Source organism: Antedon bifida, chromosome 2 (assembly GCF_963402885.1).
Source record: "Antedon bifida chromosome 2, ecAntBifi1.1, whole genome shotgun sequence".
Classification (NCBI taxonomy): Eukaryota; Metazoa; Echinodermata; class Crinoidea; order Comatulida; family Antedonidae; genus Antedon; species Antedon bifida.
This window is the reverse complement of record NC_136227.1, coordinates 4256592-4270809: the sequence shown is the minus strand read 5'-3', so window position 1 is coordinate 4270809 and position 14218 is coordinate 4256592. Positions and strand designations below refer to the sequence as shown.

General features: G+C 32.6%; 1 protein-coding gene across 4 annotated transcripts in view; it reads right to left on the bottom strand.

Annotated features, from left to right (window-relative positions):
• LOC144835889 (ATP-dependent translocase ABCB1-like) overlaps window positions 1-14218 on the bottom strand; it is a 172470-nt gene that overhangs the window by 145219 nt on the left and 13033 nt on the right. Inside the window, exons 9-25 of one of the 4 annotated variants that reach the window (XR_013611121.1) lie at window positions 13591-14113; window positions 12662-12868; window positions 12240-12410; window positions 11723-11912; window positions 11164-11336; window positions 10472-10615; window positions 9688-9867; window positions 9278-9361; window positions 8530-8733; window positions 8058-8158; window positions 7712-7852; window positions 7102-7258; window positions 6744-6938; window positions 6432-6635; window positions 5961-6107; window positions 3949-5444; window positions 3531-3896 (exon numbers count right to left, since the gene is read on the bottom strand). Coding sequence is in view for 1 of the 4 variants with exons in the window: in XM_078691008.1 (XP_078547134.1) it covers window positions 5250-5444; window positions 5961-6107; window positions 6432-6635; window positions 6744-6938; window positions 7102-7258; window positions 7712-7852; window positions 8058-8158; window positions 8530-8733; window positions 9278-9361; window positions 9688-9867; window positions 10472-10615; window positions 11164-11336; window positions 11723-11912; window positions 12240-12410; window positions 12662-12868; window positions 13591-14113 (3016 nt within the window). In the remaining 3 variants the exon portion in view is untranslated. Of the gene's footprint in view, window positions 1-3530; window positions 5445-5960; window positions 6108-6431; window positions 6636-6743; window positions 6939-7101; window positions 7259-7711; window positions 7853-8057; window positions 8159-8529; window positions 8734-9277; window positions 9362-9687; window positions 9868-10471; window positions 10616-11163; window positions 11337-11722; window positions 11913-12239; window positions 12411-12661; window positions 12869-13590; window positions 14114-14218 lie in introns of those variants that run through there. The other 3 variants (XR_013611122.1, XR_013611123.1, XM_078691008.1) reach the window with 3 other exon arrangements.

The following is a 14218-nucleotide window of genomic DNA, read 5'->3' as shown; positions in this document are numbered from 1 at the left end:
TATTTCCGAAAAATCCACTTTTTAAAATTGCGTTATCATCATCTTATAGAGTGTTTGTACCCAGTTATATCGAAAAAGAAAAGGGTCGAAATTTGGTTATTTTTGGAAAAAATCCCTGTACTATATATAGTACAGGGATTTTTCGAAAATGGCCAAAATATCCACTTGTTAAAATTGAATTATTATGCGATAATATTGCTATATATGCGCATATATTGCGTTATCATCATCTTATAGAGTGTTTGTACCCAGTTATATCAAAAAAGAAAAGGGTCGAAATTTGGTCATTTTTGGAAAAAAATCCCTGTACTATAGTACAGGGATTTTTCGAAAAATTGCCAAAATACACACTTTTTAAAATTCAATTATTATGCGATAATATTGCTATATATGCGCATATATTGCGTTATCATCATCTTATAGAGTGTTTGTACCCAGTTATATCGAAAAAGAAAAGGGTCGAAATTTGGTCATTTTTGGAAAAAATCCCTGTACTATAGGCCTAGTACAGGGATTTTTCGAAAAATAGCCAAAATATCCACTTTTTTAAATTCAATTACTACGCGATAATATTGCTATATATGCGCATCTATTGCGTTATCATCATCTTATAGAGTGTTTGTACCCAGTTATATCGAAAAAGAAAACGGTCGAAATTTGGTCATTTTTGGAAAAAATCCCTGTACTATTATAGTACAGGGATTTTTCGAAAAATGGCCAAAATATCAACTTTTTAAAATTCAATTATTATGCGATAATATTGCTATATATGCGCATATATTGCGTTATCATCATCTTATAGAGTGTTTGTACCCAGTTATATCGAAAAAGAAAAGGGTCGAAATTTGGTCATTTTTTGAAAAAATCCCTGTACTATTATAGTACAGGGATTTTTCGAAAAATGGCCAAAATATCAACTTTTTAAAATTCAATTACTATGCGATAATATTGCTATATATGCGCATATATTGCGTTATCATCATCTTATAGAGTGTTTGTACCCAGTTATATCGAAAAAGAAAAGGGTCGAAATTTGGTCATTTTTTGAAAAAATCCCTGTACTATATATAGTACAGGGATTTTTCGAAAAATGGCCAAAATATCAACTTTTTAAAATTCAATTATTATGCGATAATATTGCTATATATGCGTATATATTGCATTATCATCATCTTATAGAGTGTTTGTACCCAGTTATATCGAAAAAGAAAAGGGTCGAAATTTGGTCATTTTTTGAAAAAATCCCTGTACTATAGTACAGGGATTTTTCGAAAAATGGCCAAAATATCAACTTTTTAAAATTCAATTACTATGCGATAATATTGCTATATATGCGCATATATTGCGTTATCATCTTCTTATAGAGTGTTTGTACCCAGTTATATCGAAAAAGAAAATGGTCGAAATTTGGTCATTTTTGGAAAAATCCCTGTACTATAGTACAGGGATTTTTCGAAAAATGGCCAAAATATCAACTTTTTAAAATTCAATTATTATGCGATAATATTGCTATATATGCGCATATATTGCGTTATCATCATCTTATAGAGTGTTTGTACCCAGTTATATCGAAAAAGAAAAGGGTCGAAATTTGGTCATTTTTTGAAAAAATCCCTGTACTATTATAGTACAGGGATTTTTCGAAAAATGGCCAAAATATCAACTTTTTAAAATTCAATTACTATGCGATAATATTGCTATATATGCGCATATATTGCGTTATCATCATCTTATAGAGTGTTTGTACCCAGTTATATCGAAAAAGAAAAGGGTCGAAATGTGGTCATTTTTGGAAAAAATCCCTGTACAGGGATTTTTCGAAAATGGCCAAAATATCCACTTGTTAAAATTCAATTATTATGCGATAATATTGCTATATATGCGCATATATTGCGTTATCATCATCTTATAGAGTGTTTGTACCCAGTTATATCGAACAAGAAAAGGGTCGAAATTTGGTCATTTTTGGAAAAAATCCCTGTACTATAGTACAGGGATTTTTCGAAAATGGCCAAAATATCCACTTTTTAAAATTCAATTATTATGCGATAATATTGCTATATATGCGCATATATTGCGTTATCATCATCTTATAGAGTGTTTGTACCCAGTTATATCGAAAAAGAAAAGGGTCGAAATTTGGTCATTTTTTGAAAAAATCCCTGTACTATATATAGTACAGGGATTTTTCGAAAAATGGCCAAAATATCAACTTTTTAAAATTCAATTATTATGCGATAATATTGCTATATATGCGTATATATTGCATTATCATCATCTTATAGAGTGTTTGTACCCAGTTATATCGAAAAAGAAAAGGGTCGAAATTTGGTGTTTGTATCCCTGTACTATAGTACAGGGATTTTTCGAAAAATGGCCAAAATATCAACTTTTTAAAATTCAATTACTATGCGATAATATTGCTATATATGCGCATATATTGCGTTATCATCTTCTTATAGAGTGTTTGTACCCAGTTATATCGAAAAAGAAAATGGTCGAAATTTGGTCATTTTTGGAAAAATCCCTGTACTATTATAGTACAGGGATTTTTCGAAAAATGGCCAAAATATCAACTTTTTAAAATTCAATTACTATGCGATAATATTGCTATATATGCGCATATATTGCGTTATCATCATCTTATAGAGTGTTTGTACCCAGTTATATCGAAAAAGAAAAGGGTCGAAATGTGGTCATTTTTGGAAAAAATCCCTGTACAGGGATTTTTCGAAAATGGCCAAAATATCCACTTGTTAAAATTCAATTATTATGCGATAATATTGCTATATATGCGCATATATTGCGTTATCATCATCTTATAGAGTGTTTGTACCCAGTTATATCGAACAAGAAAAGGGTCGAAATTTGGTCATTTTTGGAAAAAATCCCTGTACTATAGTACAGGGATTTTTCGAAAATGGCCAAAATATCCACTTTTTAAAATTCAATTATTATGCGATAATATTGCTATATATGCGCATATATTGCGTTATCATCATCTTATAGAGTGTTTGTACCCAGTTATATCGAAAAAGAAAAGGGTCGAAATTTGGTCATTTTTGGAAAAAATCTCTGTAGGCCTACAGGGATTTTTCGAAAAATGGCCAAAATATCCACTTTTTAAAATTCAATTATTATGCGATAATATTGCTATATATGCGCATATATTGCGTTATCATCATCTTATAGAGTGTTTGTACCCAGTTATATCGAAAAAGAAAAGGGTCGAAATTTGGTCATTTTTGGAAAAAATCCCTGTACTATAGTACAGGGATTTTTCGAAAAAATGGCCAAAATATCAACTTTTTAAAATTCAATTACTATGCGATAATATTGCTATATATTGCGTTATCATCATCTTATAGAGTGTTTGTACCCAGTTATATCGAAAAAGAAAAGGGTCGAAATTTGGTCATTTTTGGAAAAACCACTAACGATCATCTACCTTTTAAAAAGATCCAACAATGTTTAAGATATAGCAATGAAAGTAAGTTTGTGACATGAAAAACGTAGACAGAAAACATTCATTAACTACACTTTCTCTGTTTTATAACAATGGATATTATTATACATGAAAATAACCCAATGCACTGAATAAACTATAAAGTTAAGAAATAATAGATGCACCAGCTATTAGGTTAGTAGGGATACAATCATGAATATTCATGCTGTATCTATAATCATGAATATTCATGCACAGTATATCAATAATCATGAATATTCATGATATTCCTACAATCACGAATATTGATGATAAACCTACAATCATGAATATTCATGTTATACTTACAATCATGAATTATTCATAATATGACTACTCATGAATATTCATGATACACCAACAATCATTAATATTCATGTTATTCCTAAAATAATGACTATTCACGATATACCTACAATCACGAATATTCATAATACTTACAATCATAAATATTCATGATATACATACAATCATGAATATTCATAATACTTACAATAAACATTCATGATATAGCTACAATCATGAATATTCATAATACTTACAATCATAAATATTCATGAACTACATAAAAACATGAATATTCATGAAATACACATACAGACTAATTACAATGGATTGGGTAATATAAACAATAAGAAAAAGGAATATTTAATGTACCAATAAAGTCCTAATACCGTAAATAATATATTTCATATGATACATAAATATATTGCATTATTTTCTACTCTATATACAAAGCAAGCTGCGACAAGGTGATAACAATGAGGTTATTGTGTTTTAATTTGGTCTAATTATCTCCAAAATGTCAGTATTAAATTAAAAAAGAAAAAATCATATTCCCTTACACCTCCTAGTACAAAGGCACTCTATGTCTGCAAAATAATACAGAATGTGTTTTTTTCATAAACATAAGATTTATCAAAAGCTTTCTATAACAAAAAATGTTTTTTAGAAAACTCTTTAAAAGTTAGTTAGTGAAGGGTTATCAAAGTGACCAGACAAAAATAAGACTTTTTTAATTATCATCTCTTAAAAGACCCTAACAATGTTATCATTTGTTTATATTGAGTCCAATATATAGGCTTATCCTATCTATTACTGTATTCTAGTACCTGTATTATCAACAATATAACAGGTGAAAAACACAAACACAGTACAATTATTTAAAATGTAATTGAAAATCTGTGACCTTAAAACTTAAAAGGTCGCAACAAGATAACAGAGAAAATGTAACACAGTATATCATTAATATGTATATTATTATTTAAAGATTATTGTCCCTCTGAAAAAAATATTTTGTTGAATGATACATAATAGTTATTCAGTTAACCAAAAATTGGATTGAAAAAAAAATTATTTACCAAAAAAAACATATTATATATATATAAGCATATTCAAACATTCAACATTTTTCATGCTTTTTGGGGACAATACATCTTTAATGATTTTAGTCATTTATACCATATTATAAATTCTCCAACTTTAGGTCTGTCTACCTCATAAAATGCCTAACTAATTTCAACCATAGTAAATGACACACAAAGTCTATATCCCCATTTCCAATCGTTAAAATTCAAGTATAATATATATTTTTAGTTTATTACAAAATACTAATATTTGGTCAACTTTACAAACTATTTTATGAAAACCGATAAGTACAAAACTAAATGATAATAAAAGCTGAGAATGTTTTTTTTTTTTCATCCAAAAAGAAGAAGGCATTTGAGGATCAGCATCTCTACTTCAGTAGCCAATGAAACACATTCTACTTCTGAAGACCGCCAGCGAGTGTGAAATAGCTCCCTCGTTTTGCCATCAGCTCGTCATGAGTTCCCATCTCAATGACTTGTCCGTCATCAATGACAGCGATTGCGTCCGAGTTCTGAATGGTGGACAGTCTGTGGGCTATTACGATACAAGTCCTGCCTTCCTTTGCACGGTCAATAGCCTCTTGTACGACCTATTGAAGATACAAAGAGTTTTTTTATTCGTTTAAAGATATATTTACTGTGTGTTTTACCAAGTTGAAAAGAATAAAAACAATGAACATAATAATTGTTAATAGCATTATTTTGCCTTCGCAATAGGCTGATAATGAATTTTTGATGATGAATGATGAAATGAGATGTTGATGATGAAATAATGATGAGATGTTGATGATGAATTAATGATGAGATGTTGATGATGAAATAATGATGAGATGTTGATGCTGAAATAATGATGAGATGTTGATGCTGAAATAATGATGAGATGTTGATGATGAAATAATGAGATATTGATGATGAATGATGAAATGATGATGAGATCTTGATGATGAAATAATGAGATATTGATGATGAATGATGAAATGATGATGAGATCTTGATGATGAAATAATGAGATCTTGATGATGAAATAATGAGATGTTGATGATGAAATAATGATGAGATGTTGATGATGATGTTAACAATAGGTTAGAACAAAATTATTGGCTAACCTTCTCACTCTCAGTGTCCAAAGCAGATGTGGCCTCATCTAGAAGGAGAATCTTTGGGTTCCTTAGCAAAGCCCTAGCAATGGCTACTCGTTGTTTCTGTCCACCAGACAGCTGTGTTCCCTTCTCACCTACAGGCGTGTCATATCCCTACAAAAGATGGTAAGTAATAGTGGAAATCATGAATATTTATAAGCCATTAACCAATGGAAAATCCATAGAGATAAAATCATGAATATTTATAAGCCATCAACCAATGGAAGACCCATAGAGATAAATCATGAATATGTATAAGCCAATAATCAATGGAAGACCCATAGAGATAAACTCATGAATATTTATAAGCCAGCAAACAATGGAAGACCCATAGAGATAAAATCATGAATATTTATAAGGCCATCAACCAATAAAAAACCCATAGAGATAAAATCATGAATATTTATAAGGCAGCAACCAATAGGAGACCAAACTAACCTCTGGTAGGCTACTGATGAAGTCATGGATGTTTGCCTGCTTAGCAACGTTCATTATTTCATCCAAGTCTGGCGTATAATCCACGCTGTATGCGATGTTGTCGCAAATGGACGAATTGAACAATACTGGTTCCTGGCTCACAATACTCATTTGTGAACGAAGGAACGACAGGTTTATCTGTTTGACATTGTGAGAATCGACGGTCTGAAATAAAACATATTTGGTTTAGTTGCTGGTTGCTGAGTTGTAATATCTAATGTCAGTTCATTTGATTTATAATATGGAAAAAAAAAAAAAAAAATTTAAACTCACCACTGATCCTTCTGCTGGGTCGTAAAAACGTTGCAGCATCGAAATTAGTGTACTCTTGCCGCATCCGCTGGCTCCGACCAAAGCCAGGGTTTTACCAGACGTAACCGTCAGGTTAAGTTTGTGAAGAATGGTTGTATCTGGTCGTGTCGGGTAACTGAACACCAACGAGTCGTATTTGATCTCCCCAACAATATTCTAATTTGAAATTTATGACAGAAAGAAGTTACAACAAAAAATATAGTCAACATACCAACAATATATACAGTAAGATCTAAATACTTGAACAGCAGTATTAACATAGATTCTGATACTACGTTAGTATTAGTTATATCTGATTTTTAAATTTGAATTTACTTACCGGTTTCTGGCCAGATGTGGAGTAGCTGTCAATTTTTGGAACCAGATTAAACAGCTGTAGCATACGCGCTGTGGATATCTGAGCCTTGGAGAAGTCTGGCACGAAGGCAAATGCTTGACCAACGGAGATACCGGCAAAAGCTATCACATGGAAGACCCTGGAATAATAAATTTGTTATTGTTATAGTGCGAAAAAAATACAAAACAAATTGTGTTTTTTATGTGTGTAATTCATTTTACAGTCAGGGGAAAAATGGCAAAAGGCTTCCTACTTTCTAGGAGTTTTATCAGATAATCTATATTGTTTTGACAACTCTTGTAACATGACCACAGTGCTGATTTTTCCACCTAACTGTTTAGGTAAGTATTTCTATGTGGAGAGCCTCTCGACGGTTATTCTTATTTATAACTTTTAGGTGATCCTGCCTCATTGATGTACTTTGTTTTAATGTCTTACTTTGTACTGTATTTGAAATTTGGCGAATTAAATATGATATGATATATACAGTATGAACACATTATTTTACAAGAAATATAATATAAATATATATATATATATGGAATAAACTAATATTAATATTCTGCTCGGATACAAGAGTGAGGGTACTTACTTGAATACTTCAGTAGCTGTCATTTCGCCGATCCCTATCAAGTGTCCTCCGTAACGAAATGCAATAGCGTACATGACGAACATCATTCCTTGCGAGAATCCGTATGCGAATCCGGAAACCAGGGAAGCTTTCATTGATTTCCTTAATACAAAATAAAATTTTAGAAATAAACATTATTTTTTATTTTATTTTTTTTTTTTACAATGAACAAAAAATGTAACAATTCTTCAAAAGTGTTAAAAACATATATTGTCGCTAATTTATTTCACAAGAAAGCGTCCTCTTAATAGAGGTATTCACAAATAAGGAAGGGCGGTTCTGCTGTACAAATTTGGTAAAAACTCACTTGTGTGGATTCTCTAGACATCTACTGTAAGTTTGTAGCATGTGTTTCTCAAGCGTTAACGATGCTACTGTACGGATATTCTCAATAGATTCTGAAGCCGTCTGCCAAATAAAAACCAAAATATGGTCAAAATCAATTCAGTATTCTGTGTATATTGCAGGATTACTGAACACATAGTATCTCATTTTTTGTAAGCTAACTACTGAAAGCATCTCCTACCTAAAGCTCTGTCTACACTATCAAACTTTATATGACAACAAAATGTGATGTGCCCATATATGGGCATGATGATGTCATATCACTACCATATTTGGGCATATCACTACCATATTTAAACATATCACTACCATATATGGATATATCACTACCATATATGGATATATCACTACCATATTTAAGCATATCACTACCATATTTAAGCATATCACTACCATATTTGGGCATATCACTACCATATTTAAGCGTCCCCTACCTTGCTTGCATCTTCAAGGAGTCCTTCATTCGTCTTTTGGTTGCCAGCGAATGCTTGCATCTCTAACATCCCGCCAATCATGATCAACGGAACTCCTGCTAGAACTACCAACGACAACTTCCAGCCGTAGACAAACGCCATTATCAGAGCGACAATAAGAGTGACCAATGCTTGTACGGTCGTACCAATTCTAATACCTGTGGCCTGATGGGTAAAATTCAAATAATAACGATTATTACATAACAAACATTAATTTAATCTAGTTTAAAGATGTATTGTCTCCCAAAAACCTGAAAAATGAAGATTAATTAAATCAGACTTTAGATAGTTTATTTTGTAGTTTTAATAACGTAATGTTTTCACTTATAAAATGACAAAATAAATGGTTAAATTCAACCAAAAATCCATTGTCTGGCAGCCAATTTAACCATTTTTTGCTTTAAATTACATTTTTTCAGGTAAATAATTTCTTTTTCGATCCAATTTTTGGTCACAGTGGATAACTATTATGTGACAGTAAAATGGCATATTCAACAAAAAACATTTTAAGAATTATTTTTTCAGGTTGACATCTTTTAACATAATATTAAAGTGTACATAGATAGGTGTGGTGGTTGGTGATTTGTCTATGTGTTCTGTGTATCATTTTATTTTATTGGTTTGTGAGTCGTATACTGGGCCCTCTAGGAAAACATTCTTGTAGTGACGAAGTCAGAAATAAATACACAGAGAATTGAATAAAACATACATTCTTCACGTTTGATGCGTCAGTAGCCAAACGATGTGTGAGGGCGCCTGTGCTATGTTTTGGATCATCAAACCAGCCAATATCCTGAAAGATAACAGAGAAAATATTTTTAAAGACAAACAAACTAGTTTGAGACACAAATATATTACCTATATAGACGTTATTTATTTAAGTCTTTCAACTTAATTATTTTTCACTCCTTTTTCCATACACACTTGTCATATTTACAAATAAATTTTGCCCAATTTTTTACTGTATATACAAATTATTTTTTTTATAACTTTTAAATATTGTCTGTATTTTCTATTGTTTTAAATACTGTTCATGTATTTTAAATTGCAATGTATTATTTTTATATGAACCAATAAAAGATGAATTGAATATTGATTAGCGCCCTCCTGCGTACCCACCTGTCGAAGCATACTTGAGAATGCTTTGTTACGTAGTCTCATGGTCAGACGTTCCCCAGATACGGAATACATCCAACCCGTCATGACGTTAGAGATGCCGATGACGACACCGAGCAGAAGAAACATCAAAGACCAAAACCTGGCCTCCTTTTTCATCTCCTCGTCTTCAAGACCAAACACCTATAAAATTGATATTTTTAAAAAAGTCTTAAACAACATCTTTTTTCTTCTTATTTTATAGGATAGGATAGACAGATGCCTTTTTCACTCAAGCTCCTGTGAACACTGTTCCAGCGAGCTCTGAATGGGAGCTTCAAAGTGCTGGAGAATGGAGCGGTGTAAATGGTTCCTCTGCTTTTCTTCTTTTTTTTTGGTTATCTTAGGATATTTTATGGATCATTTTTGTGTGTAAAGTACTTTGTATTAGGTATATAAGACTCCATTATCATTATCAAAACGTAATGTACGGTGAAGACTACAAGAATTGTAACCATTAGAGCTATGAGTCACCACAAAAGACAATTAACCAAGTAAAATACATTAAATGTTACGTTACTTTAAATGAAATTCTTATAATTTATAAATTTACTGAGATAGGAATAATCACAGACCAATATACGGGGGAAAAAGAAATCTAGAGGAAAACAGAGAATAGAAGTTTATAGAAAGAATTGCAAAGGAACTCGAACTAAAAGCTATTTGTAAAGCCAAACCACTAAACTTCTTGTAGGGCATGGCACGTGAAAAAGATATGTGATCATTTTAAAAATTCCCCTCAACTCACGTTGATGAATTCGGCAAAGAAGAACGCCCATACAGGCCAGACAACGCCTTGAGCCGACGCCCAGAAGCATCCATTAATGATATACAACGTCTCTGGTGAATTTAATCGCAGTATGTCCATATACTTGACTTCTGGCGCTGGTTCCTAGGAGATGAACAATAAAAAAAAATAATGCTTACAGTATTGTCAGTTTAAAAAATCAAGCTACAGATACAGATTCATTTATTGTCCAATATAAATGGAAATTACAGTGCTCATAAACTATTTTGGCTTGCCTAAAATAAATAAATATAAGGGGGACTATCTAACATTATCAATATCTACCTCTATATAATCAATATCTACATTGAAGTCAGACAAGAATTAAAATCTGTGGTATATGATATCTATATCTGATATTGTTGTATTAGTAAATATCGTTGTCTTGTACAGTTTCTTGATTTTTATTATGTTTTTTATTTTTATTTGTTTAGTATTAATTAGTAAGTACCATAATAGTATTGCTGTTGTTTATTATTTTAAATGTTAAATTGTTAAAAGATACTATATTTCAGGTTTTGGCTGCGACTAATTCTAATGTTTTTGGAAATAAATATACCATGAATATAAATATGAGTTATGTCTTTCAATTTTTACAAATATTTATTTTGCATTAATCAAATAAAAAAATAAGCACACAAGTAAATGCTTACATCTTCCAATTCCAATTCTTCTAAATTGGGTTCTTTTTCCTTCTTTCCCGACTTGTTACCCTTCTCTGAATGCGTTGATCGCACAGACATCTGCCGACTGATTTGAGACGACATTTGACGTTTGATTAACGGTGATTTTGGTTCGTTGGTAGCAACCTCCCCAGCATTCAGTGCTACATGAAAACAAAATTAGGTTTTTTTATAAAGCTTTGTCTACACACAAACTTTATGTGACAAAAAAATGTGATGTGCCCATATATGGACATGATGATGTCATATCACTACCATATTTGGACATATCACTACAATATTTGGGCACATCTATTCTATTCATCTATACATTTATTTATCAACAGATTCAATAATCAATAACTTTAACATAAATTGAATAATTAAGAAAATAAGTAACTGCCTCGTGAGGACCCTGAGCAAACAACAAAAAGGTAATGCGTAATGCAAAATCAAAATAATAGTTATAAGCCCACAAGCTTAAAAATTAATTAAAAAATCCTATATGACTATTTGACCCACTCCCTGCGTTATTTTAATCCCACAATACCTTCCTCTTCTTCCTGTTGTCGTAGCATCTGCAGGGTCACCAATTGAGCATAAACGCCATTCTTTGCCATCAACTCATCATGTGATCCGCTTTCAGCTACGCTGCCTTCGTCAATAGCGTAAATTACATCAGCATTCTTGATAGTGGATAGTCGATGGGCAATAACAAGCGTTGTACGGCCAACTTGAGCCTGGAAATAAAAACAAAATCAATGTGTTGAAATTACTAAAGAACTAGAAAATACTGTGATAAAATAAAGATTTGGGAATTGGGTTTGCAGTGTCAGAAACAATAACTGTCCCAATACCGGACACCCTTGGGATGCCCAAATATTTCTGGTTTTCCGGAAATGCTGGTATTTCGAATGTGTTTTTAATGGTAAAAATGAATTTGGGACCTTTTGGACCCGGAGATAAGTCTGGTTTTGGGAGAGTTTCTGGTTTATAGAGAGTCCAGTATTGGGAGAGTTGACTGTATATACAAAATATAAAGAAATGATAATGTAAGTATACCCTACATTATCAAGGGCCTCCTGGACAACCCTCTCACTCTCGGAATCAAGAGCTGACGTAGCTTCATCCAGCAAGAGGATCTTTGGGTTCCGGATCAGCGCTCTTGCGATGGCAACTCTCTGCTTCTGTCCACCAGACAGCTGTGTGCCTCGTTCACCAGCCAGGGTGTCGTACCCCTATGAAAATCATAGTCAAATATTAAAATCATAATACACAAACAATACATTTGTCCGAACAAAATTATACTAATTATAATGAATGTTTATGAATTTATTAATTTTCAAGAGTTTATTAGATTAAACTGCTCTATATTAACGAGGCACGAACCAAGTTAATTGGCGAAAGAGGGCTTCTACTGTAGTAAAATCAAAATTTATTTCTCCATTATTGATAAGCAAAATAAAAAACAAAGAAAAAGCAGTCGCACCTTAGGTAGTTTAGAAATAAAATCATGAGCATTTGCCGACTTTGCTGCTGCGATTACATCCTCTTTACTGACGCCCTCACGACCGAAAGCAATGTTCTCAAAAATTGTGGTGGCGAAAAGAATCGGCTCCTGGCTGACAACTCCAATACAGTCTTTTCTCAACCAGTTGATATTAAGGTCTGTGATGTTATTCCCATCTATCAGGATCTGTGAAAAAATAATGAATGTTTATGGATGGTGAGAAAATGAATGAAAAGATTGACTGCTCTATTTAATGAGTCATTATTAACCAGTGCTTTAAGCTCTGTCTACACTGTCAAACTAGTTTGATGTGCCCAAATATGGTAGTGGTATGCCCAAATATGGTAGTGATATGACATCATGTCCATATATGGGCACATCACATTTTTTTGTCACATAAAGTGTGATAGTGTAGACAGAGCTTTATACTACAGGTTGGTACTCGAACAACTTCCCTCGCATGACAAAAATTCTCAAAATGTTTACAAAAACTGAGCATGCATTAGGAGATAACTAACCAATCAAATTTCAAGAATACAATCAGGTGTCTACAACTAATTAATGTATTTAATTTTCCAAGGTATTTTAATCTAATTAGTACAACAATTTTTTTTTATATACCAAGGCAATCTAACTACAGGATGCTGAGCTCTGGAAATCAAAAGATTTATCTGTGGCTGCGACACGATCATTTCGACACCCCTTAACAGAAACCGTGCGCAGAGGAGAATATGTACATATAAAGTATTGTTGGTATTTGTCACAGCCAGGCATAAGATCAAAGAACTGTTACGAGTTCCTATCTTGGCAAGGCAAGCTCAGTGTCCTGTTGTTAGATTGCTTATATTGGTTATACACTGGTAGTGGTGCGGACATTGATAAGAGCAAATATTTGAAGCTATACTCACCTCTCCACTCGCAATATTATAAAATCGTTGTAGCAACGCAACTGTTGTTGATTTCCCACAACCACTGGCACCGACAAGCGCCACCATTTGACCACTCTTGATATTCAAATTCAGACCTTTTAACACTTCTACTTCACTGCGTGTTGGGTACGAGAATTTCACGTTACGGAATTCAATATTACCATCGACAGTTTTCGGTTTTTTACCTTCTTCTGAGTATGTATCGATCTCTGGTTCGTTGTCAATGATACTATAAAGTACAGATGCGGCCCCCATTGCTGTGGCAACGTTGCTAACATTCGGAGCGATGGTACCGATGGCAAATGAACCAATCAGAACGCTGAAAAACACTACAAGCACGTCACCTCCTGTGATCTTTCCATCTATGATCATTCGTGGTCCGTACCAGAAAGCGAGGGCGTATGCACAAAACATGATGAACATAGTAACCCCCATTGCGACACCGGTCAGTATACCTTTCTTGATCCCAATGGACTTGGCTTCATCAAGCTCCGTTGAATATCTGCAAAAGAAAAATAAAAGATACAAATAAAAGGAAGAGGAAAAAAACAGATTCTTTAATCAAAGTAATTGATTGATTATTGACATTAAACTGGCATATTCATCA